The 24632-nt window shown below is 35.3% G+C and overlaps 1 protein-coding gene across 1 annotated transcript in view; it reads left to right on the top strand.

Moving 5' to 3' along the window:
* USH2A (usherin) overlaps positions 1-24632 on the top strand; it is a 1082898-nt gene that overhangs the window by 890487 nt on the left and 167779 nt on the right. Inside the window, exons 55-57 of the mRNA XM_044004202.1 lie at positions 6484-6591; positions 9982-10165; positions 11304-11469. Of these exons, the coding sequence (XP_043860137.1) occupies positions 6484-6591; positions 9982-10165; positions 11304-11469 (458 nt within the window). The remainder of the gene's footprint in view (positions 1-6483; positions 6592-9981; positions 10166-11303; positions 11470-24632) is intronic.

Here is a 24632-nt window from a genome sequence, read left to right as displayed (position 1 = left end):
AGGTAGAATTGTGATTTTTATTATATTAGCTCTGCCTATCCATGAGCAACTTATATTTTTCCAATTATTTGTGTGAAAAGTGTTTTGTAATTATCCCAAGTATTTTATATTGTCTACTGTTACTTTAAATTGAATTTCTCTTCCTCTCTTGCTGCTGGATTTTGTTGGTCATGTATAGAAATGCTGATGATTTATGTGGATTTATTTTATATCCTGCTATTTTGCTAAAATTGTTCATTGTTTCAAGTAATTCTTTAATTGATTTTCTAGGATTCTTTAAGTATACCATCATATCATCTGCAAAGAGTGATACTTTTGTTTCCTCCTTGCCTATTCTAATTCCTTTAATTCCTTTTTCTTCTCTGATTGCTAAAGCTAACATTTCTAGTACAATATTAAATAATAGAGGTGAAATTGGACATCCCTGTTTCACTCCTGATCTTATTGGGAAGGCCTGTAACTTATCTCCACTACATATAATGCTTCCTGATGGTTTTAGGTAGATACTATTTATTATTTAAGGAAAACTCCACCTATTTCTTAGCTCTTTAGTGTTTTTATTAGGAATGGGTGCTGTATTTTGTCAAAAGCTTTCTCTGCATCTATTGAGATAATCATATGATTTTGGTTAGTTTTCTTATTGATGTGGTTGATTATGTTAATAGTTTTCCTAATGTTGAACCAGCCCTACATTCCTGGTATAAATCCCACCTGGTCATAGTGTATTATCCTGGTGATCACTTGCTGTAATCTCTTTGCTAATATCTTATTTAAGATTTTATCATTAATATTCATTAGGGAAATTGGTCTATAATTTTCTTTTTCTGTTTTTGCTCTGACTGGTTTTGGTATCAACAACATATTTGTGTCATAAAAGGAATTTGTTAGAATTCCTTCTTCACCTGTTTTTCCAAATAATTTGTATAATATTGGAATTAATTGTTATTTAAAAGTTTGGTAGAATTCACTTATAAACCCATCTGGACCGGAAGACTTTTACTTAGGGAGTTAATTGATGGCTCGTTCAATTTCTTTTTCTGATATGGGCTTATATAAGGATTTTACTTGCTCTTCAGTGAACCTGGGCAGTTTTTATTTTTGTAAATATTTATCCATTTCATTTAGATTGTCAAATTTATTGGCATACAGTTGGGCAAAATACTTCCTAATTATTGTTTTAATTTCTACTTCATTGGTAAAATCACCCCTTTCATTTTTGCTACTGTTAATTTGGTTTTCTTCTTTCTTTTTTTTAATCAAATTAACAAATGGTTTATATATTTTATTTTTTTCATAATACCAGCTCTTACTTTTATTGATTAATTCTATAGTTTTCTTGCTTTCAGTTTTATTCATTTCTCCTTTAATTTTCAGGATTTCTAATTCAGTATTTAATTGGGGATTTGTAATTTATTCTTTTTCTAACTTTTTAAATTGCATGCCCAATTCATTTATCTCCTCTTTCTCTTTTTTATTGATGTAAGCAGTTAGAGATATAAGATTTCCCCTTAGCACTGCTTTGGCTGCATCCCATAGATTGTGGTATGTTGTCTCATTATTGTCATTCTCTTGGATAAAGTTATTGATTGTTTCTATGATTTGTCATTTGACCCATTCATTCTTTTTTGTTTTGTTTTGTTTTGTGGGGGAATGGGGGTTAAGTGACTTGCCCAGTGTCACACAGCTAGTAAGTGTCAAGTGTCTGAGGTCAGATTTGAACTCAGGTACTCCTGAATCCAGGACCGGTGCTTAACCACTGCGCCATCTAGCTGCCCCAATAGTATAGTTTTGTCATCTATTTCCCCTTGTAACTCATTTAACTTCTCCTCTAAGAATTTGGATGCTATGCTACTTGGCGCATACATGTTTAGCATTGATATTACTTCATTGTCTATAGTACTTTTTAGCAAGATGTAATTTCCTTCCTTATCTCTTTTAATTAGATCAATTTTTGCCTTTGCTTTGTCTGAGATAAGGATTTCTACCCCCTGCTCTTTTTACTTTAGCTGAAGCATAATATATTCTACTCCAACCTTTTACTTTTACTCTGTGTGTATCTCTCTTCTTCAAATGTGTTTCCTGCAAACAGGATATTGTAGGATTCTGGTTTTTAATCCACTCTCCTATTCACTTCCATTTTATGGCAGAGTTCATCTCATTCACATTCACAGTTATTATTACTGTCTATTCCCCTCCATTCTATTTACCCCCTTTGTACTTTACCCCTTCTTTCACCCTCTATTCCTCCTCACCAACATTTTGCTTCTTACCCCTGCCTCCCCCAATCTGCCTTCCCTTTTATCACCTTCTCCCTTTTCTCCCTTGCTTCTCCCCTCCCTTCTATCAGTCTCCCCCTTTTCCCCTTTCCCTTCTATTTCCCTAAAGAATAAGCTGAGTTTATTTATCCAAATGAATGCATATGTTATTCCCTCTTTGAATCAAATCTAGTGAGAGTAAGGTTGAAACAATATTCACCCCCTCCCTTCTTTCCCTCTCTTGTAATCAGTATTTTGCACCTCTTCATATAATGTAATTCACTCCATTACACCTCCCATTTTCTTTTCTCCCCATAAACTCCCTCTTAATTTACTTTATATCATCACATCGAAGACAATTTATATTTATACACTCTGTGTATAATCCTTCTGTCTGCCCAAATACATATACAGTTTTCAAGATTTATAAGTACTATTTACCCATTTAAGGATGCAAACAGTTGAACCTTATTGAGTACCTTTTCCCCCCACCCTGTTTAAACTTCTCTTGAGTCTTGTATGTCAAGATCAAATTTTCTATTCAGTTCTGGTCTTTTCATCAGGAAACCTTGAAAGTCCCCAATGTCATTGAATGTCCATCTTTTCCCCTGAAAGAGAATGCTCAGTTTTACTGGGTAATAGGTTCTTGGCTTCAATCCAAGCTCCTTTACCTTCCAGAATATCATATTCCAAGCCTTGTGATCCTTTAATGTTGAAGCTTCCTGTGGCTCCATAATATTTAAATTGCTTCTTTCTGGCTGCTTGGAGTATTTTCTCCTTCACCTGATAATTCTGAAATTTGACTACAATATTCCTTGGAGTTTTCCTTTGGGGGTCTCTTTCAGGAGGTGATCAGTGAATTCTTTCAATGATGATTTTATCCTATGATTCTATAATATCAGGACAGTTCTCCTTAATAATTTCCTGGAAAATGGTGTTTAGACTCTTTTTCTAATCATGGCTTTCAAGCAGTCCAATAATTCTCAAATTATCTCTCCTGGATCTGTTTTCCAGGTCGGTTGTCTTTCCAATGAGGTATTTCACATTTTCTTCTATTTTTTCATTCTTTTGATTCTGTTTGACTGATTCCTGGTGTCTCATGGATTTATTATCTTCCAACTGTCCAATTTTAATTTTTAAGGTATTGTTTTCTTCAATGAGATTATGCACCTTTTTTTCCATTTGGCTGGATACATTTTTAAAGCATTGTTTTCTTCAGTGAGATTATGTACCTTTTTTCCCATTTCACCAGATGAATTTTTTAAGGAATTGTTTTCTTCAGTTAGTCTTTGTGCTTCTTTTTCCAAGCTGCTGATTCTTTTTTCACAATTTTCTTGTGTTGCTTTCATTACTCTCCCCATTTTTTCTTCTACCTCTCTCAATTGATTTTTGTTTTTTGTTTTTTTGTTGTTTTTTTTTTTTTTTTTAGTGAGGCAATTGGGGTTAAGCGACTTGCCCAGGGTCACACAGCTAGTAAGTGTTAAGTGTCTGAGGCCGGACTTGAACTCAGGTCCTCCTGAATCCAGGGCCGGTGCTCCATCCACTGCTCCACTTAGCTGCCCCTCAATTGATTTTTAAAATCCTTTTTGAGCTCTTCCAAGAAGGCTTTTTGTTCTTGAGTCCAATTCACCTTCCCTCTTGAGGCTTCACATGGAGGCAGTTTGAGAGTATTGTCCTCATCTAAGTTTGTGTTTGGCTCTTCCCTGTCTACACAGTAGCTCTCAATGGTAAGAGCTCTTTTTTTGTTCCTTACTCATATTGCAGCTTATTTACTTTTTTTTTTTAAGTTGAGATCTGCTCTGGGGGCACCAGGGTTCTTGTTTCAAGCTTCTTGTGCTAGGGTATAGGTTCTGTGTCACTGTCTTTCTACACTGAGGCCTCTATGGCTTGTGGATTTCTCACCACCCTGGGCTTGCTCCCAGCATGCTGGGATGAGTGGCCAGGCCTGGTTGTGCCTTTCATGTGGGTGGCCCTCTAACTGGCAGCCTGCCCTCTCATCTGGTGCTGGTGGGTTTCAACACTGGCCTGCTGTGCCACCAGCTTGTTGAGCCAGGATCCAGGGGCCTCAGTTGTTCAGCTGTGGCCTACAACTTCCTGCTGACTTGCCCCAACCCCCTCCACACTGCTGCACTGCACTGTGGTGGGCTGTGCCTCCCTTTTACCCAAGTGAGACTGACCTGTCCTGAAGTCTTTTAAATTATTTCTGGTTGGAAGACTGTGTCTCTCTGTCTCTTTGCAGGTTCTGTAGTTTCAGAATCCATCCAGAAGCTTGATTTAATGTTCCTTTTGAGGGAACCAAAGGAGAGCTCAGGCTACTTGCTGGCTTCTCTCCACCATTTTGACTCTGCCCTTGATTCCTTGTATTATTTGAGAGAAAACCAGGATAAATAACAAATATATAAAAAATATTGAAACAAGTTAAATTGCATATCTTTCAGACATTCATTCATTCATTGCAAATCTTTAAGACATTCAGAGTCCATGACTCTGTACCCCCAAGCTCTGGCTTTATATCTTAAGAGTTTAATCTTGAGAGCTTTTTCAAAATTAATTGGTTCTTTTCGCCCACATCCAAAGTTTCCCCTGCAAATCTCTGAATACAGCTTGGGTCTCTGTCCCCATAGATGTAGACAAAAAGGTCCTCAACTCCCGTGCAAATACACAAAGTGACAATGTACATTTGGTACACATCAGTTTATTTTACCTCACAGACATAATACAAAAAGCATGAAGGACCCAGAGTAGTCTATCAATAGACAATTCAATACTCTTTTCGTTGAATGCCACTTTCAATAACAGAGACCTATGTAATCTTCCAGAATCCTTATGGTTTGGACTTCTCTTAGGAGAGAAACTGAATTTAAGGATTACAAGACAGACAACTCTCAAACATTTCAATGAAACTCATCTTCATCAAAAGCAACCATATGAACTTCTAGCATTATACCCCTTCCCTAAGGGCTTGAACTTCCTTCCAAATGGAAACAAACAGCTTTGCTAGAAAATGTATATTGTAAAATTACAAAGAATAAGTTTGACCCCAAAGTAGACATATAAGAACAAACCTCCTCTGTACTACTTTATAAAGAAGTAGGCAGGGGAGTAGAGGTGGTGGCAGTGGTGGTGGTGGTGGCAGTCAAGAGTTGTGTAACATTGTGTATCTTGGCAGATTTTTTTAACCTTCTTTTTAATAAGCTTTGCTGATTTTGTTCTCTCCTTTTAAATTGTGTGTGTGTGTGTATGATGACTCTCTGGAAAGAACTTGAGAGAGGGGAGTACAAGAGGAAATTTAGGCTATGTAAGCACAAGACATATGAATAAAAAAATTTTTACAATATTCTGAGAACACCTTTCTCTAAGGAGATCATAGAATTGGAACTTGTAGACATCTTCGTGATTGTGCCTATACTCTTGGATATATCAGTAAATCCAACTAACAGTTTATTTAAATTATTAAATTATCATTACTAAAAGAGGTTATTACTAATAATTGAAATGACATCATAATTATAAAATTAGATTAAATATATTTGTCACTAAGTTATTTGTGTAACAATTTAAATTGATATGTACAGTTGAACTGAAATATATTTTATACATATATACATACATATGCCTATATGTGCAGATGTGTATATGTGTGTATTCTAGATCCATTTGGCATACACCAAATACCCATCTTGTGGAATTTTATATGGTATCTGTCTAGTTGGTATAGCTTATGAGTGAGAGTACAACTCAACTCTTTTTGAATATTGTATTATTAACGAATAGTATTTTCTGTTATCAATGTTTGAATCTCATATTTTTAGGATTACATTGATATTTGTACTATTTAGTAAATCTTTCTTTTATAGTTATAATATTTTATATTATTTTTTTTTTGCGGGGCAATGGGGGTTAAGTGACTTGCCCAGGGTCACACAGCTAGTAAGTGTTAAGTGTCCAAGACCAGATTTAAACTCAGGTACTCCTGAATCCAGGGCCGGTTCTTTATCCACTGCGCCACCTAGCCGCCCCTATATTTTATATTATTGCATTCATGTTCATGCCATATCTTCCCTACTGAAGTGTAAACTCCATGAAAGCATGGATTGAATCTTATTTAATTTTATATGAACTCTCGCCCAACTATTTCTTGCAAATGGTAGATCCTTAGTAAGCATTTGTTGAATTGAATTGAGGATGATCTATTTTTCCCCTTGTTTTTTTTCTTGTTTATTTCTAGGGCTCTCTGCTTACACTAACTACAGTTTCACACTTACAGCTTGTACATCTGTTGGATGTACTACTAGTCAGCCAATTGTGAGCCGAACACTGCAGGCTGCTCCTCAGGGTAATGAAACAAATTTTCTATAACTGGGGGAAGGAAGGGTATACTTATAATGGCTTTATATTAACTGTATTACTAGTAACTATTTGCTAAGCCATACACAAATTAGGCACTTAAATGCTTGTTAAGTTGTTGACAATTGTTAGACAATTTTTTATATTCTCATTTATCAGTCATTTATACCTATTTCATTTATGAAAGAAAGTCTCCTTATCATTTCCTTGAGGGCTTCAGACTTTATGGCCTACTGTAAGAAAATTAAGTGTGAGATTGACCAAAAGATCAATAATAATTATAAAACTAGTTTCCCCACAGAGATATATACATTTTGTGGGATCATACATAAACTCAGAGGGATGAAGAACTTGAAAGATGATTTCATTCAAACTGCCTCATTTTGCAGGTTATAAAAGCATAGAGCTGGTAGATAACTTGGAGATCTTTGAGCCCAAATCTCTAATTTTATAGATGAGGAAACTAAGACTTAGAGAAGATACTTAAGATCATAGATATAGTAAGTTTCAAAGCCAGTATTAAAACCCATAACCTTTGATTCCAAATAAGTACCCTTTCCAATATAAATAACAAAGTCATATCTACTTCCCTGGGCTGTTGTGAAGATCCAGTGAAATAATAATTACAAAGTGCTTAATACAAGGCTTGGCACAAAAACATTATATAAATGTTAGCTGCTATTATTTTTGTTGTTGTTGTTATTGTTGTTGTTCATCATCATCATCATTATTAATTATGATTATACTGTGGTCTCTCTCAGTTTAAGAAATTTAATGTAATTGCTGACCCAGTTCTCTCATCTATATGTTAAATAGAGAGCTTCAGAGAATAGGCAGAAAGAAGATGGAGGGAAAAAATGGAGAAGGACTATTTTACAAAACTAGGGGCTTTTATGTAACTAATAACACTGTGTGTGTGTGTTTGTGTGTGTGTGTATAAGATAATGTATACACACATATATGTGTACATATATACATACAAACATATATACAATACATATATATAATAAAAACAGAAACAAATGATAAACCTTATGGAGAGACAATACATTATGTTTTCATTGAATTTATATGTCAACTATAGCCTGTTAAGTTAAATGCACTTTATATGTCTTTTTCTTATAAGTAAGCTCCTCTCTTCAATTAGCTGGTATTCCAGTCATAGCCCCTGTGTCACTTAGGATGCCCTTTGGTTTTATAGAGATAAATTTCTTAATACTATGTAAGTCAGAAACCAGTTAATTTGTTAGTCTTCTCTGCCATAGTTGGGGGCATAATCACCACACCTTGACTGTGGGAAAACTGAGGCACATATGACTTACTGAGCAGACAGTTATAAATTCTGGAATAAAGTCCTGTACTTTTTGTCCATTACCCTTCTGATGATAGGGATTGTCGTACCTCAGAATATCCAACCTGAACTTCCTACTAGTAAATGGAAAATAAAATGGAAAATTCCACATACTGGGCATATGGCTCCTCACCAGGATTTCACTAATGATATTTTCTATATAAAGAATGTTGCATGTCAAAAAGCTGAGTGTTCCTTTGAAAGTAAGAATCCTGCAGTGGATTTTTTTGGAAAGGGGAAGTATCAAATGGATACTTTGATGATAATGGTTAATTTCTGAAGGATCCCTCTACCAATTTTGGCTGAAATTCAATCCCTGCAAAATGACAGGGATTCCTGCTCAAACCCAATATAGTTTACTTCACCAAATCCACACATTTGAATTCTATAAAAACATGAATCTCTTTTTCCTACTTATATGAGCAAAATTTCTTAAAAGTCTACTGATTTTATGACTTAAAAATTATAGCTTTCAACAGTATAGGAAAGCATGAGATGTCCTTGAGTTTAGATAGATAGATAGATAGATAGATAGATAGATAGATAGATAGATAGATAGATAGATAGATAGATAGATAGATAGACAGACAGAGATATAAATATATAGATATACACACACTTTTTTGTTAACACAAATAACTATGTAAAAGAATAATAAACCAGTTTTTTTCTCCAGAAGAAACATGGATTTAGAATCCATTTCCTGTCAGTGCCATTTGTGAATAACCTCCACAAGAAATAAAAGTGAGCTGGATGCATAACCTGAAGGTTTTAAAGGCACAAGTTAGCTACACAGATAAGTTGTGTTGCTTTATGGTAATGTAGTGACTGAAGTGTAGTGTCATTTTAAATTACTAGCTCAAGTACCACTAATTATAAGATACCAATTTTGAAATGAGCCAGACTAAATTTGAAGGCTTAATATATGTGTGTCCTAAAGGGATAGGGAGTACATTAACAAAAGAATTCATTCATTACCAGCCTGATCTTTTCCCACTACTCACCCACTTCTCCCCATTTCTGTGCTAAAACAGAAGTATAATGTGAAATACCACAGGACTTGAGTTTCTCTGCCCTCTACAACTTCATTTTCATGGAAAATTAAATACTGCTAAATCAAATATCTTCTGTCACTCAATAGTGTGAAAAGTGTGAACGGAATAATAATTATTTTATGACTTCACAGTTCTTTCCTTCACAAGTAGCTTTATGTTACTTCACAGTTATGACATACAACATACGGAAATTGTTTCTTTTAGTATTGAGTGTAGGGAAGAAAAACAATAAGATGGCAGGAGGGAATTCTATGTAGACAGGAGGTAACAACTAAGCAATTTTAGGCTGTCTATGTAGTTTGATTTTGCCTACTCAATCATTCCCACATATATAACAGCATTCTAACTTCAGTCAGAACTGTCACAAGCCCTTGAAAAATACAAACTATAACTTCTGGTTTGAACTGGAAGCAAACCAAACTTCTGTGTCATTCTGTACTTCTCTGATAAAATTTCTCATTTCTATCAGAATGATCTGCTATATAAACAAGGAATGTTGATATATTTTAAATGTGACTAACTATGTAAATACAACCCTAAAACCTTTGGGGATAAGAACAAAAAGTGTGACTGAAGGAAACATATTATGAACTAAATTTTTATATTTTATCTTTGGAGTCAATAAAGTCATGCCATGTTTGGTCAGAGTCGTAATTGGTTTGTTGAATAAGGTACAGCTATTAGAGGAGAAATGAAACCTAGAAATAAACAATACCCTACAATCATATCCTTTTTCCCAATAATTAGCTATCAAGTGAACTAAACTTTCAGACTGAGCCAAATATCTTTCATTTTAAAAATAATGTCCCCTATTATTTCCAACATTATAGAAAACCATAACTTGAAATCATTCAGTGATGATAAAAATGTGATTTTTTGGTCAACAAATAATAGTACTGTTGTTGGTTATGTCATATGTCAATATGACTTTTTTTAACTCAACAAGAAAAAAAAGTTGTTTTATTATAACTAGGAGTCTGGTCAATACCACGTCATATTATCATCAACTCTACAACAGTGGAATTATATTGGAATGAGCCAGAAAAGCCCAATGGTCTCATTTCTGAATATCAATTACGTCGTAATGGAACTGTGGTCTTTCTGGGTGTCAGAGAAGATCAGAATTTCACAGATGACAGCCTGGAGCCCAATAGCAGGTAAACTCAAGAAAGAGTAGCACTAACTCTCCAGAAGAATTTTGGTGTGTAAGGTATTTTTTTTATCTTGTTTTGTTTATTGGGCAAATAGGGAGGGGAAAGGAAAGGATATACTTCTTCCTCTCTGAAATAAGAAAAATACTTATACTTTAACAACAAAAAAAAAGAGATCCTTGCTAAGTGGGCTTCTCATGTGAAGATTCTTATAACAAGAGATCACTTATTGTCAGAGCTTCTAGAATCTCTTTAAAAATGCAAATATATAAATAAATAAGTAGCTAATCATTTGAACCAAATATGTAAATTTACAAAAAATAAATCTCTCCCATCCCCCAAACCTAAAATCACTATATAATTGAGACCAAAGTATGATGCTTTACTTCAGTAATATTCTTTGCTTTAAAATAAAAAAAAAAACAAACAAAAAGCATTTTTCCACTTTACTGTGTGTGTTGAGATAACTATGATGGCCTACTTTCTAGGCAGGAAATTTTAAATCATTATTCAGTGATAAAACAGTCAGCACGGAATAAGGCTGCAAAATAGAATTTTAAACAATGAATTGGATAAATTTGGATATTTTCTAGTATATCACAGTTTGTTTGTTCATTTGTTTGTTTGTTGGGGGGGGGGGTCTGAATTATTCAGAATTACCTGAACTCAAAGGATCCAATAATTTGGAGAATGGATCTCCTCTCCCTATTCCCTCACAATAGGATGTTAGCTCTTTGAGGGGAGGGATTGTTCCATTTTTGTCTTTGTATTTCCAGTGCCCAACGCAGGTTCTTGAACAAAATAGGAACTTAATAAATGTTTGTTGAATTGAACTGTACTGACACCACTATCATCATCTCAGGGCCTCCTACACTCAGTCCATCCTGATATTCCTTGTCAGTCATGCTGACTGATATGTGGAAGGAAAGAAATGGCAGGGAAACAGTGCTCAATGAAGAATAAACTCTCTTAACTGAATATTTCAGTTTCAGTCATAGCAAATCTAGCTTAGTTAATAGGAGACACTTGATTTATCACTTATATGATCTATGTCTCTAAATAGAAAATAGAAAAATGATAGAGATAACACAAACCTACTATACCTTGTTTTACTACAATTTCCACCCCTTTCTTTTCTTTCTAGTTACGTTTACCAACTGGAAGCCCGCACTGGAGGGGGCAGCAGCACTAGTGATGACTATGTTGTGCAGACTCCCAAATCAACCCCAGAAGAAATATGTGCCCCATATAATGTCACAGTAATTGACCCCTATTCCATATTTATAGCCTGGAGTCCATCAGGTAAAAAAATACTATCTCTATAAAATATAAAATATCTGAAGCTATTTTATAAACATTACTAGAAAAAAATCAGTATGAAGATGAAATCCATTATAAAAGCACTATTACATTCTGTTTGGGTTTTTGTTGTTGTTTTTTCTAATTCCTACAACACAAAATAAATGAGGTCATCACAAACCAAGATGTTGATATTTTAGATTCATCAAAAAGGAAATATTTAATTGTTATATCAAATCAGAGATGTTATAAAGTACTAAAGAATTTATTTCTCTCTTAATTGATGTACCTAAAGGGTGCTTTGTCACACGTAAGTCATCAATGATAAGACCTGTAATAACACTAGGAATTCACTTCCATTGAATCTCTAAAGAAGAGAAGTATATTAAATTTGGTCTTGTTTTTCATTTCCAGTCACATAGGTAGAAAATGAGGAAAGAGAAATAAATATCCACTTTACCTAGAAACCTTAAGCTGTCTTTAGATAACTGAATTTTCATGTTGATTGGTGTATTTGATAAGAAAATTAACTATTGCATCCAGTCCAGTCCAACATTTGAAAGATTAATATTTGACTCTTCTTCCAATCTAAAGCTAGAAGGAAATCAAAACAAAATTACTTTTCTTCCATCAAAAGAATATCAAGCCTTCTTTACATGACAAAAGCAATGGGTCAATTTGGTCATTTCAGTTAGGTAGAACAAATCCATAAAATAATTAATCACAGTATTTCCTATCTGAATTGATCATAGCATCCAGACCAAGAAAAAAATAGTGAAGACCATATTGCCCCACTTCTCATTTTACAGTGGACCAAACTGAGGTCAGAGAAGTGAAATTACTTGTCTGAAGTCACAAAAGAATGAAATGGCACAACCAAGAACTCGACCAGGCTGGAACTCTAGGCTAGATAGGCCTTTTCTTAACTTTCTGAACTCCACGTGAATACCTGGTATACTTTAATAAATGCTTAATGCCCAAAGACTGGTGCTAAAGCTTCTAATTTAAGGTGACAACACATTAAATTTTAAACATCACAATACTCATGTTTCTGACTCCAAATAAAATATTTTTCATACTTACCCCTGAAATAACATACATGTAATATGCATATGTATAAACACACATATATGCTTATATATGCAAACATATGTAAAAATACAAATATATACACACATGTATATGTACACATACCATATACCCATATAAACACAGCTTTATGATTAATGTATAGTGCTTTGTTTGAGAGAAAACAATTTTCCAAAAGCCATCATCCTAGTTATATTACCATCTAAAACCTAAAACAGAAGGAATGATTTTTGCCTCAATTCTGTAAGGTTAAAAAAAATGAGTCAAGGGCTATATAAATAAAAATTGTTTTAATTTAGATGTTTTAAAAGAATCATTCTTAGCAGGTTCATTCTTGTATGAACAGACTGTAGTTCTTTATTATCAAAGAATTTAAAAAGAGAGTCAATATAAAGATTGGCATCAAATAAATATAGGCATAAAAAGGGGGATAGCTTTGTCAAATGGCAAAAAATGGAAGTTAATTTAGAGGGACCCCAAATCATCCACTGATATTTTTCTGATATCAAGTGAAATATAGGAAGTTCCCCTGAGCATTGATTGATCCCCATATTAAAGTTATATAAGAATATGGGCAACAGTCTCTAAAGATGGGCAGTCATGGATAGTCATGAGTGGAGGGAATGCCCACATTGTTAACTTCACTGATCAATTTGAGTATTTTGAATATATAATTTGTGGAAAGGCATATAAACTATTCAGTTTGTCAAATGTTATATTAAAAAAAAAGAAAACACATCTCTGTAGAGAGGTGGCTAGTTGGCTCAATGGAAACAGCCCTGGATGTGAAGTCACGAAGATTTGCATTCAAATCTGGCCTAAAACGTTTCTAAGCTTTGTGTCACTAAGCAAGTCATTTAACTACTGTGTGACTCAGCTTCCTCAACTGTAAAAAAAATGGAGATAATAAAAGCACCTAGCTCCCAGAGTTGTTGTGAGGATAAAATAAGATATTTGTAAATATGTAACAGTGAAGAGCATATAGTCCTCTCACACTTTGAATGTACTTTTCACTGGCATTGGGTCCCGATTCTCCATAGTTTCCAGGTGGACAGAATTGGCCATAGCTGTTATCCATTCCCCTTTCCTTTAAGCCCATTGCAGTCCTGTACACAGTCACCCTGTTCACTCCATTTTTTAGTTCTTTGGCTGATCCTATGTCTGACCCTCTTTTCAGGTTATAAAAAGGGTAGGGTGGTTGTTCAAGTTAGAGTTTTTTGCCCCCTTGAATTCTCTAACTTAACCCTTAACCCTCACATACTCCCCCATGTGTGGTTTGGCAAAATTGAAGTCCACTGCTTGTTTCAGTAAGAATCTGAAGGAAGGACAGAAGCAGTATGTCAGCACAGAATGCAGCATAATCCATTAGTTTGGTTTGCGTGCCTTGTTGGAGCATTGAACTTGTGGGGTAGAAGTGCTGAGTGAGGGAGTGAAAGATTAGTATTCTCCACTATTAATTCATAAGGCTGTTACTTTTTAAAAATGGTTTCATAGCTTTCCCTTTAGCTCTTATACATTAACTAGGATTGAATTGAAAAGTCTTTCTACTTAAAGTATCAGACCTAGGAGGGGGTAGTTTCAACCCCCTTGGGGTAAGTAAGTGAGCTATAATACAGTATAAAATAAGGAAAGAGTGGACCTTTCCTTGGGAATTCTCTCAGCTTGGATCCTCCACTCTTTGATGCATGTAGAACCAATGGAAATCCTCAATCCCTCCCTTCTTTGCTGCTGCTCACTTTTCCCTTTACCTCTCAAAGGTAGGCTAGGAATGCAATGCTTACTTTAACCTAAAATCCAGCCCCTTAGTATTCTCTTTCCAATTTCAAGATTTCTCCTTTTTATCCAAATTGTTTAAGGATGGACTTATGCTCTCACACAATGGCTTTCACTGATTCAAGAAGGTATATAGGTCCCATTCACACTCAGTTCTGATTGTTTCATTCAAAAGGGGTTCCTGTCAAGTTAAGGAATCAGAACTTAAATAGGATGGTTCCAAACTCACCCTTACTTCTTGTTGAACTTGTTAATTCCTGTGGAAATAGCCACAATTGTTCTACCTCTGGATCATAATTCCTCTTTGGGAAATTTTTTGAGAGTTGATGGGGGCCAGAGAAAATCCTCAGTCTCCCATCTTTTGTTTGTCACATGATCCAGAAGTGCTTTTTATCCTCTAGTCATGCTTTGTTTCTCACTGTTCTTAACATAATTTAACTACTTGCTGTTATATTAGGTCAAGAAGTTTTCAAAAATTCCCTTTAAAATCTCCAGTATTATGAATCTTTCTTAGTTCAATAAATATCTCCTTTTAATATTTTGTGTAAGGCATATATTTAGAAAGGGCCATCTTGCAATGACACATCAATTTATAAGGGGAAAATTATACAATTTTACTGATTTTTAAAACTTTCTCAACTCTTAACTACTTCAGGCTCAGTAGGACGTATTTCATCCAAGTCCAAGATAGTGGAATTTGTGAAAATGCTTTACACTGACTCTCACCATTTAACCAATGGTTAATAAATCTATAATACCTAGAGCTGTCAATCTTTTAGTTTTGAGAAGCACAAAATCCATTACAGAAACTCTGTAATATATGAAAAGATTAAAATCTTAAATTAAAGTATCTTTTTTCTGCTCTCTAGAAGGATTTTAAACTGGAGTAAACAGGTAGATGGGTTTGACTTGTGTATAATCTACAGTTGATGTTTATTGGAAAGCACCTCATATTGTGTGTTGATTTGGATTTTTTAAAAACTGTTTTCTTGTTCTGAATATTCAAGAAAAGCAGAAATATATTTTTAAGAGAAGTAACAATTCAATTAGATTACAAGTGTAGGTTTTATCCTATATTCAAGGGCTTTCCATGTATTCATTTTTTCTCTTCTTTCAAAATGATTGCTGCCTTCACTATAACAAAATAAATCAAACTACTTAGAATTTCATAGGCAGAATGATAGTTAAATTAATGTAATTTTATCATTTCATTCAGCATTTGGTTATGATGACTGAAGAAGTTTGACCTAGTGAAAGGTAATGGACTTTGAATTCAGACAAATAAGACCCAACTACAGTCTTATTAGTTGTAGAAATTCAGATAAGTTAATTAGCCTCCCTCAGCCTCAGTTATATCATCTATAAAAGGGGGATAATATAATTGCATGACTAACTTGATAAATTTCATACTTAATAATCATACCTCCATCATAAATTGTAATGTGTTATATAAATGGGAGCTATTATTACTGTCATTTAAATCATGAATATATATATATATATATAATTAATGCCCAAACAACCAATTAATTCATTGAAAACAAAGAACCAAATTGTTTTGCACCATAAAGATTAGTTTTCAGTTTTCACCTGACAGTTTTGTCACTGGGTTGAAAGAGGCTTGGTACAATGGGGAGGGTGGGAGGATGTTTTATGAAAAACTTGGGCATATATAGGGTCTTTTCTGTTAGGAATCTTCTAATAACAGGAAAGGCTAAATAGCAGCAACAGCTTTTCGAATGGTGTCCCTGTAGGCAACCACACCAACACAAACTTTAATAACTCTATGATTCAGTCAATCAATAGGTATTCATTAAGCATTCACTATGTACCAAGCACTCTACTAAGTTCCAGAGAAACAAAGAAAGGCAAGAAACACACTCCTGGCCCTTAAGGAACTGAAGTTAAATGTGAGAGACAACACGCTAATAATCAGATAGCAATAAGTTTTATGCAGTGTATATGGAAGATACTCGGAGAGAGACAAGGCATTAACATCTAGGGGAATCAAGAAAGGCCTCCTGGAATAGTTATGATGTGAGCTAGGTATTGAAGGAAATCAGGGGAACTTCAGTATCAGGGATGAGGGAGCAGAGCTTTCAGGCATGGAAGACAGTAAAGGCATAGAAATGAAAGATGGGGTATTGTATTTAAGGAACTGCAGAAGTAGTCCAGTGTTGCTCCAGTTTACAGTGTTTAGAGGAGAGTAAAGTATAAGAAAAAATTAAAAGAAAGGGCCAAGGTATGAAGAGGTTTAAACTTTGGCAACTAAATGGTGAATGAATTTGAGTAAAGAAGTATTTGATACAGGGAGATGAATTAAAAGAATTATAGGTCTTATCCTTATTAAGTCTCTCTTTAGGGAAAAAAAACCCTCTAGGGGATAATAATCTGGAAGCTCACTCTCTTGCCACCATGGAATGGGGAAATTTCTTCTCCCTTCAAGTTAGCTTTCCCTTTATCAATTTCACATGTACACATTTGAATGCAATCAGTTAATATAAATATCATTATAAAATACCATAAAAACATAGATTGTTGGTAAATTAAGGTTGAGCATGCTATGAAGGAAAGTGAAGGGGACAGGGTGTGCAAGAAATTAGGTTTTTTATTTCTCTCTCCTATCCACACCTCACTGATAAGGAGAGTGAGAAGAAAAGTGGTTGGACTAGAGCTTGCTCAGGATATGCTACAGGAGATGGGGAGACGGGGATTGGGAGAAAATTGAGCTCTGGACCTTAATTGTACTCGCCACTAGAGCTGCTGGTTCTTCAATAGCTCTTGACCACTGTGGTCTTAGCACCTTGTTTCCAGTCTTGGTTTTAGTTTTGCCATTCCCCACTTTCACTGGGAAGAAGGCCAAGTCATCCCAAGCTCTTTGCCAGACTTGGAAGGAGAAGCATGGATGGTGCACAGGTAATTTCTTTCTCTGGGTAGTGTTGACTAAGATGACTGAAAATAATTTCATTTCAAAAGTGAATGGTAATGGGAGTGGATATGAGTCATGATTATGGGTTTAAATGCTTGATGATGGCACAAGAATTACTATCAAAGTGTTTTATCTGATTGGCTTTTCTTTGAAGGAAATTCCTTCAAAGTCAATAAGCCCCAGAAACTTAGAGAATTCTGGGAGAGAATATCTGCATTCTAATACTACTAAATGTTCATGGCAATGGCTTGGTGGGATGGATAATGTTCTGCATGGGTTACATTAGTTAATATACAGACCCTCTGCTAGAAAGTAGAGGAAGCCATGAGAAACAAGTGAGATTGCAATTGGAAAAGTATGATGGTTCCAGTGACAATTTAATTAAGACTAGCAAGTACTTAGCACCTGGAATCTAAATCTCAAAGTCAATATAGACTTCTCTCTCCTCCTACACTATCAATCTACCTCCTCCCATTATAGTCTTCCTGCATCTCCCAAATTCTAACGTTAGATAGATATGTTTAAAATTAGAGCCCAGATGGCAAGAGAATAGTTGTGTATTTTTATGGGGAGGTAAGATCTTGTTGTTAATCAAAAGCATTACTATCACTGTTGCTGCTACTACTACTACTGCTATTACTACTACTACTACTACTACTACTACTACTACTACTACTACTAATAATAATAATAATAATAATAATAATAATAATAATAATAATGACAACTATCCAAAGTCCAACCAATCTTCCATGACATAATGGGGATTTTCTAGTTGGGGAAAAGGCAGAATATATGTGCCCTGAGATTGCTATAGTAATTGTAAAGGTCTGAAATACTAAAATGCTGATGCATTTGGCTTTAGTGAGACCACAGTCCAACACCCTGGTCAGGTGTGATCAGCTGTTCCTAAGAGTAAAAGAAATAGGTAGAATGGCATAGAGTTTACTAGCCCTATTCAAAGCTATTTTGAGAATCATCTTGACAAAAAGAATAACAGAACAAGTAGCACACCTTTGTCTTCCGATACAATGTTATCTAGCTGGAATATACAGAAGAAAATATGAATGTCATAATACCCAATTAAAGGCAAAAAAGAGAAAGAAACATGTGAAAAGGAATCCAAAAAAGCAAAGGCATATTAGAAGGTCTAGATTCCTTTAATCAACAACTGCAAGCAAAAGCTGAGGTTAAAAGCCACACTATCCAAGTTGTTGAAGCAGTACAAGGAACAACATAAAATTTCAACATCAATCAAAATCTTTGTGACAAGGACTTGAGATGCAAAGAAATCAGAGGAGGGATCAAAGCACCATAGGACAGTGGGGAAATTTTCTGATCATCTATATAATTAGAGCCTATGGAATGCCTAAGATCCAAGAGTGTAATACAAGGCCCTTTATAAGTGACATCTGCATGAACTTGATGGAAAATACATCCACAAAGAAGCTTCAGACCAATGACTCATTTAAATTTGTCACAAGTTTGTTGTAAACAACAAAAAAAGCAAGTTACATGAAATACAACTAGAAAGCCTGCACATTATTAATAAAAATAACAACAGAACAATTGTCATTGATACAGATCTGAAAGGACCTCAGAAGCCATCTAGTTCAACCATCTCCTTTTACAGAAGAAGAAACTGAAGCCAACCTAGCAACCTAAAAGAACTAAAACTTGACCTATCAAAGATCAGATATGAAGTATGGAAATATTTTCATTAACTTAAACATGTAGTCATCTTTTAATATCTCAGTATCTGTACCCTATACACACACACACACACACAATACACACACCCACATGCCCCAAGTAAAACATTATCTTGAAGCCAAATTAATTATTTCCTGCTTTGAATTATCCACATTCTGTTTCTTTGTTTTCCCCCCAAAGTTTTCCAGCTTTGTATTTTGACCTATTTATGACCCTTACTCTCAAATGATCAAGATCACATAGGAAGTATAGTAAATAATTTTGCTAGTCTAGTTACTATTTTAGCTTAAGCATGGGACTATATGCTACCTATAAATTTCAAGTCTGGACTCTCATATTGCTTTGAAATCAAGTGAAGAACTTACAAATTTTTTGCCTTCAACAGAATGAAATTACAGAAAGTGAGGAAACAGATGGGGTGCCACTTAAATATAGGATTGCTTCATGAAACTTGGTTGGCTCACACAAAACAAGAATGGAAAATAGATGTGTTCCCTGCTGTTTGGAAATCCAAACATTCAGATTTATCAAAAGTCTGAAATTGAGAATCAAATTTTCAAGTACATTAAAATGATGACTGCATCAAACTATTGTGACCCTTAATCATGGTCTAATTAGCATTGCAGTTGAATTCAACTCTTATTCTTTTCATGACAATCTAATTGTCTAAATTTCATGCATCCTATTGAAATAATAATGATTTTCCTTTTACATCTTTCAGTTTTAAAGGACTCTCTGGTTGTTCTACTAAGAAAATCATTTTAATTAATATTGTTTAAAATGCAACTCTTTTAAAATCAATTTTGGACTAGAAAAATAGCTGGTCATGGTATCTGTCACCTGCCTACAGACAACAGAGATACATTGTCATTCTAAACAGTCATCCATAAACAGCTCAAATATTTTCCCTTTGGATTTATAATGAGCATTTTGACTTCCAAAGGAGTATTCCTATTTTAATTTTGATGATTCACCACCAGTACTTGATCTAACTTCATAACTTGCAAGGGTAGTATCCTAAAATAGCCCAATGACATCAGTGATTGATTGCATTTGTTGAGTATTCAAAACAAAATAGCCAACCTACATGGCAAGTTCATTTTTTACTTTCCAATATTATGCTTTCTTCTCTATTGAGTCAATCCAGGTAGAAACTGAAGCCTTAGTTACATAATATAACACAAATCAAGGATTGAAAAAAATACATTGCTTTACAAGTGGAAAACTTGAATGCAAGACTACTTAGTAACAGTAGAATGGGGCAGTTAGGTAGCACAGTGGATAGAGCACTGGACCTAAAGTTGGGAGTACCTGAGTTCAAATCTCACCCCAGACACTTGCTTGCTTTGTGACCCTGGGCAAGACAACCCCAATTGCCTTAAACATGTAGAACCATCTCTAGTTGTCCTGATATATATATGTGTGTGTGTGTATACATATATGTATATATATATATGTGTGTGTGTACATATATGTATATATGTGTGTGTATACATATATGTATATATACATATATGTATATACACATACATAGGAGAGAGTGAGGCTGGTGACTTTACACAGTCCTCCCTCACTTTAATTCAATTCACTACAAGTCATGAAATCACCTCTTGTCATGGTCCTCTTCTAAAATGAAGGATCAACAACAACAACAGGTTGGTTTCTCCTGGTTGAGTCTTCTTCATCTTTATCATAGATCCCAATTATCTCTCTTATTGGAATCTGAAGAAGATATTTGGTCACCTTGCCAAGGTGTCTTCTGGTGGTGAAATGGAAACAATTAAGGGATATTGAGGCATTATCAGGGTCCTTGGTATTTCATTACCTTTGGTGTTTGATCATTCTCTATTCCTGGTGATCTTGTGGAAGCTTGGAGGAGGGGAACACTTCTGGCCATGTATCTGCTGAGAGCCTTCTGATGAGCTACTGAGCTAGGAGAACTAAGGACCCAGGGGGACAGTTCATTGAAGTAAACAATTTCCAAATATCCCTCTCTGTTCAGTGCAGCTTCTTAGGTGACAACATTTCAGGGTATTACCAAAAATTAAGCCCTTTTCCACCCCTAGCATGATGGCCACAGATGTCACTATTTCCTACATGGAGTAGAAAATCAACTAGTCAGGCTTAGATAGGGACCCCTGGCTGCTGTTACATATCTTGTGTGTTTCATTCCTTTGTAATTGATCTGATAAGCATCAAGATGTTTGCAGTGAGGGTAATTAGCATTTTCTTCTTCTCTGGTCCATGAGAAGCAAGGGAGAGAGAGGGCATAAACAGCAGTAAGAACAGGTTAATGACAATGACAAGGGAAATTGGAATCAGTTGTAGTTGCATCAGCAAAAGTGAACTGGAATCTTAGGAAGAGTTGACTATTTCAGAGAGAAAGAGACCCTCAGAGAGAAAGTCAAGTTTGGCATTTGATTGGACTATGCTCAGTAGAAATGAAATGACCAGTTACTAGCCTTGTAAAGACTGGTTTATGTCCTAACAAAGTTTCAATTCTATCTTCCCAACTTTTTGTACTAGTAGTATTATTATTGATTTTTCTTCTAATTATTCTATAATATGCACAATGATTTTTTGCTTCTTATTGACCTTTTATTTGCATGAAATTAAAAAATTATGTGCCATATGCAATTCATATTTACACAATGGGTACTTTTCTTTACTCTTTCCCCCTTTGGGGGGGGGGGAAGGGATGGAATTCTAGATCAGAGATAAAAATAGAATTGTCTCCACAGTATTCAGAATGGTGGTTATGAGCCAATGAATGTGAGAGTGAGAAGCCCATTCTCCTGAGGAGACATCAGACTCTCCTAGAAATGAATCTGTCTGGGTTACAGAAGAGAAAGGGACAGGTATACCCAAGCCTTTATCAATCTCAGGCAAGTGGCAGGTTCCCAACCTTGCTACCTCAGTTGAGTGGTTGTCTCTCATAGCTATACTAGACATAGAAGGGAACAATTCACCTATAGGTTAAATATCACCAGAAGTAGAAGGTGATTTTAGAGACATGGCTAATTCAATTATGGGCAATAGAGACAGCCACAGATTAGTTTATTGAGTCTGAATTTCATAAGTTGAAGGAACTAACCAAGAATTGTAAGACCATAATTGAGACTGTGCTACTAAGGAGAAATGCATCTCTGTCCCAATGGGTTCTAGAGGGAATTGGTCAAGCTTAACATTTTAAGACCAAGTTCCCTTCTCACCCTCCTTATACTTTGAGGCATGTATAGAAGGACATTCTTTTTTATCTGAAAGTGTCGGGGTCCTTGACTAATTATATAATAGTAATAAACTTCTTAGGCTATTATAACTAATCTCTTAAAAGGTGTTACAGTTGCTTTCTGTAAACCTTCTAGTTAGTCCCTGAGGGACATGGAATCTGGGTAGTCTTCATAATGGGCTGAATTCCTTATTTGACCTTTGAGACTGCCCTAAATTTGGATTGGAAGATAAGGGACATATTATCATTTATATAGGCTTGTAGGCTATTGCTGTGAGCTTCAGTAAATGTTTTTAAGGCTAAATGCTCAATAGTCAGACCATTAAGGGTGTCCCTCTCTGTGGACATTATCAGTGGCAGAACATCGTTGGTAAAACCAATTTCTTGGCATATTCTGATGAGCCATGTCAGCGCTTACAAGTCACCAGATCCTCCCTTGACTTAAAAGAATAGTATTATGGATTGACTCAATCTTTCTGCCATTACAACATTTTCCTTGATCAAGGCACCTGCTTTACCTCCAGCATTGGGCTAAGCCCCATAATATTTCCTAATGCTTTTATTGGATCACTTTCATTGAGCACTGAAACACAGTTTATAAATATCATCTTTGTTTATTCCACTTAAATTCAATATATGGATTGATTTCCTTGCAGAGACAACCTTTGCCCTCAATTATCACCAGTTTACTAAGGGGGAATGGATGGTAGGGAATAGTTTTCTAATTCAGCACATTCCTTGACACTGGGTATACAGATGAAGATATGGATGGCGATGATGATGATGAGGGAGCATTATTGCTCACTGCAATCCTATTACAACCACAGAAAAAATGTCATCACTAGTCTGACATTGGAAGCCCCAAGACTGATATTATAAGCACAACATACAGATACCTAATGACTAGGAGAAAGGGAAGATGTTCATCCCAAGCTCATATTTACTTAATTGCCTGGAGAACTTGAGCAAATCATCTTTCTGAAAGTCAAATATGGCTTGGCAATAGAGAGAGGGATACTGGATTTTGACCCTATGGAAGGGGTTTGGAGGAGATGAGAGAAGGTTAAATTTATCATTCTACCTAGCCCCAAAGCAAAAATCAGGAGCTAAGTGATGGAACCCACAGGGAAAGCTAGGTATCATTACACTCTGGGAAGGAAGGAAATAAGCATTTACTAAACACCTTCTACGTGCCAGACACTGTATTTGGTGTTTCACAAATATCATCTGATAAGAAAGTTTCACACTCCTAGTGAGAATATCCTCATGGGAAAGAAATGGTAGGCAAGTAATCAGGAAATAGGGAATGGGATGGCAAAGTGAAGAGAGAGGAGATATCATCTCAAACCAAAGGACAAAATACAAGCAAAGGGATTATAAACTTTTTTGCTCCTGCTTCTAGATGTGGCTTTGAAGATCTTTTGAAGTAAACACATCCATCAAGTCTTTCAGGTTCTCATAGCCAACTTTTTATTCATGGTTTCTCTCCACCTGGTGCTATCATCAGTTGGCTTCCAGCTCTCTGCTGTGACCTTCTGACTGGTTTATGTTTTTGACAACAACACAGCTGTTTGTGGGCAAGGGAGAGTGGTGATTGTGATTTTGGATGTGATAATTTTTAACTGTATTCAGCATGTGCTTTATATACTGTTTCCTTTGGGTGTTTTATCTGTCAGTACCTAGAACCAAACTCCAGGTCATTTATTATTAGACATAAAGTATGTTCTCAGTCATAGTGTGGCCAGCTTTATGGTCCTATGATGATACACCTTTCCAGGAAATGGAAAAATGATATCTAATTCCATATCATTCAGATTCTGTGAGTTGCATGCATCATTTTGTTTTCAAATACACTATGAGGTCTCATCTGGTGTTCTTGAAGACCAACAAAGAATCAGTTCCAGCAGATTCTTCCAGACTAAAAATCAGTCAAGGGCACACCTGGTGATGAGGTTCTGTGTATCTGTCAACTGATTGGCCTAACTATATTTGGAAAGGCTTGTCATCAGCTTTTGTGTAGGTTTATTAAATGTTTGGCCACAGCAATTCCCAAAGGGTATCTACCAAGATAGAAAGGAGTTTAATCTGCATTAATTAATGGATAAAGGACCCATGCTGACCATATGACAAGTCCTTAAGAAAACTAAAGTATTGGTAGTAGATGATGAGGAGAGATAAAATATTGAAATAAAATGGGACCTCATTCCCTTCCTTCATGAACCTGAACTATGCAGTCTAGAAAGATTAGAGTGGGAAATAATAGCTTACATTTATGGGTCACTTTTAAGTTTCTAACATAATACTTTCACAACCTTTTGAGGAAATAACAGTATTATCGTCATTTTACAAATGAAGAAACTGAGAGCTCAGTTAAGGAACACTATATTTTGAGTTAAAAAACCTGCCTCCATTTCTTCCCCTCTGGATGATCTTGGACAAAT

Source organism: Dromiciops gliroides, chromosome 4, assembly GCF_019393635.1.
Source record: "Dromiciops gliroides isolate mDroGli1 chromosome 4, mDroGli1.pri, whole genome shotgun sequence".
NCBI lineage: Eukaryota > Metazoa > Chordata > Mammalia > Microbiotheria > Microbiotheriidae > Dromiciops > Dromiciops gliroides.
The sequence above is the reverse complement of the archived record's forward strand: the minus strand, read 5'-3'. Positions and strand labels throughout refer to the sequence as shown.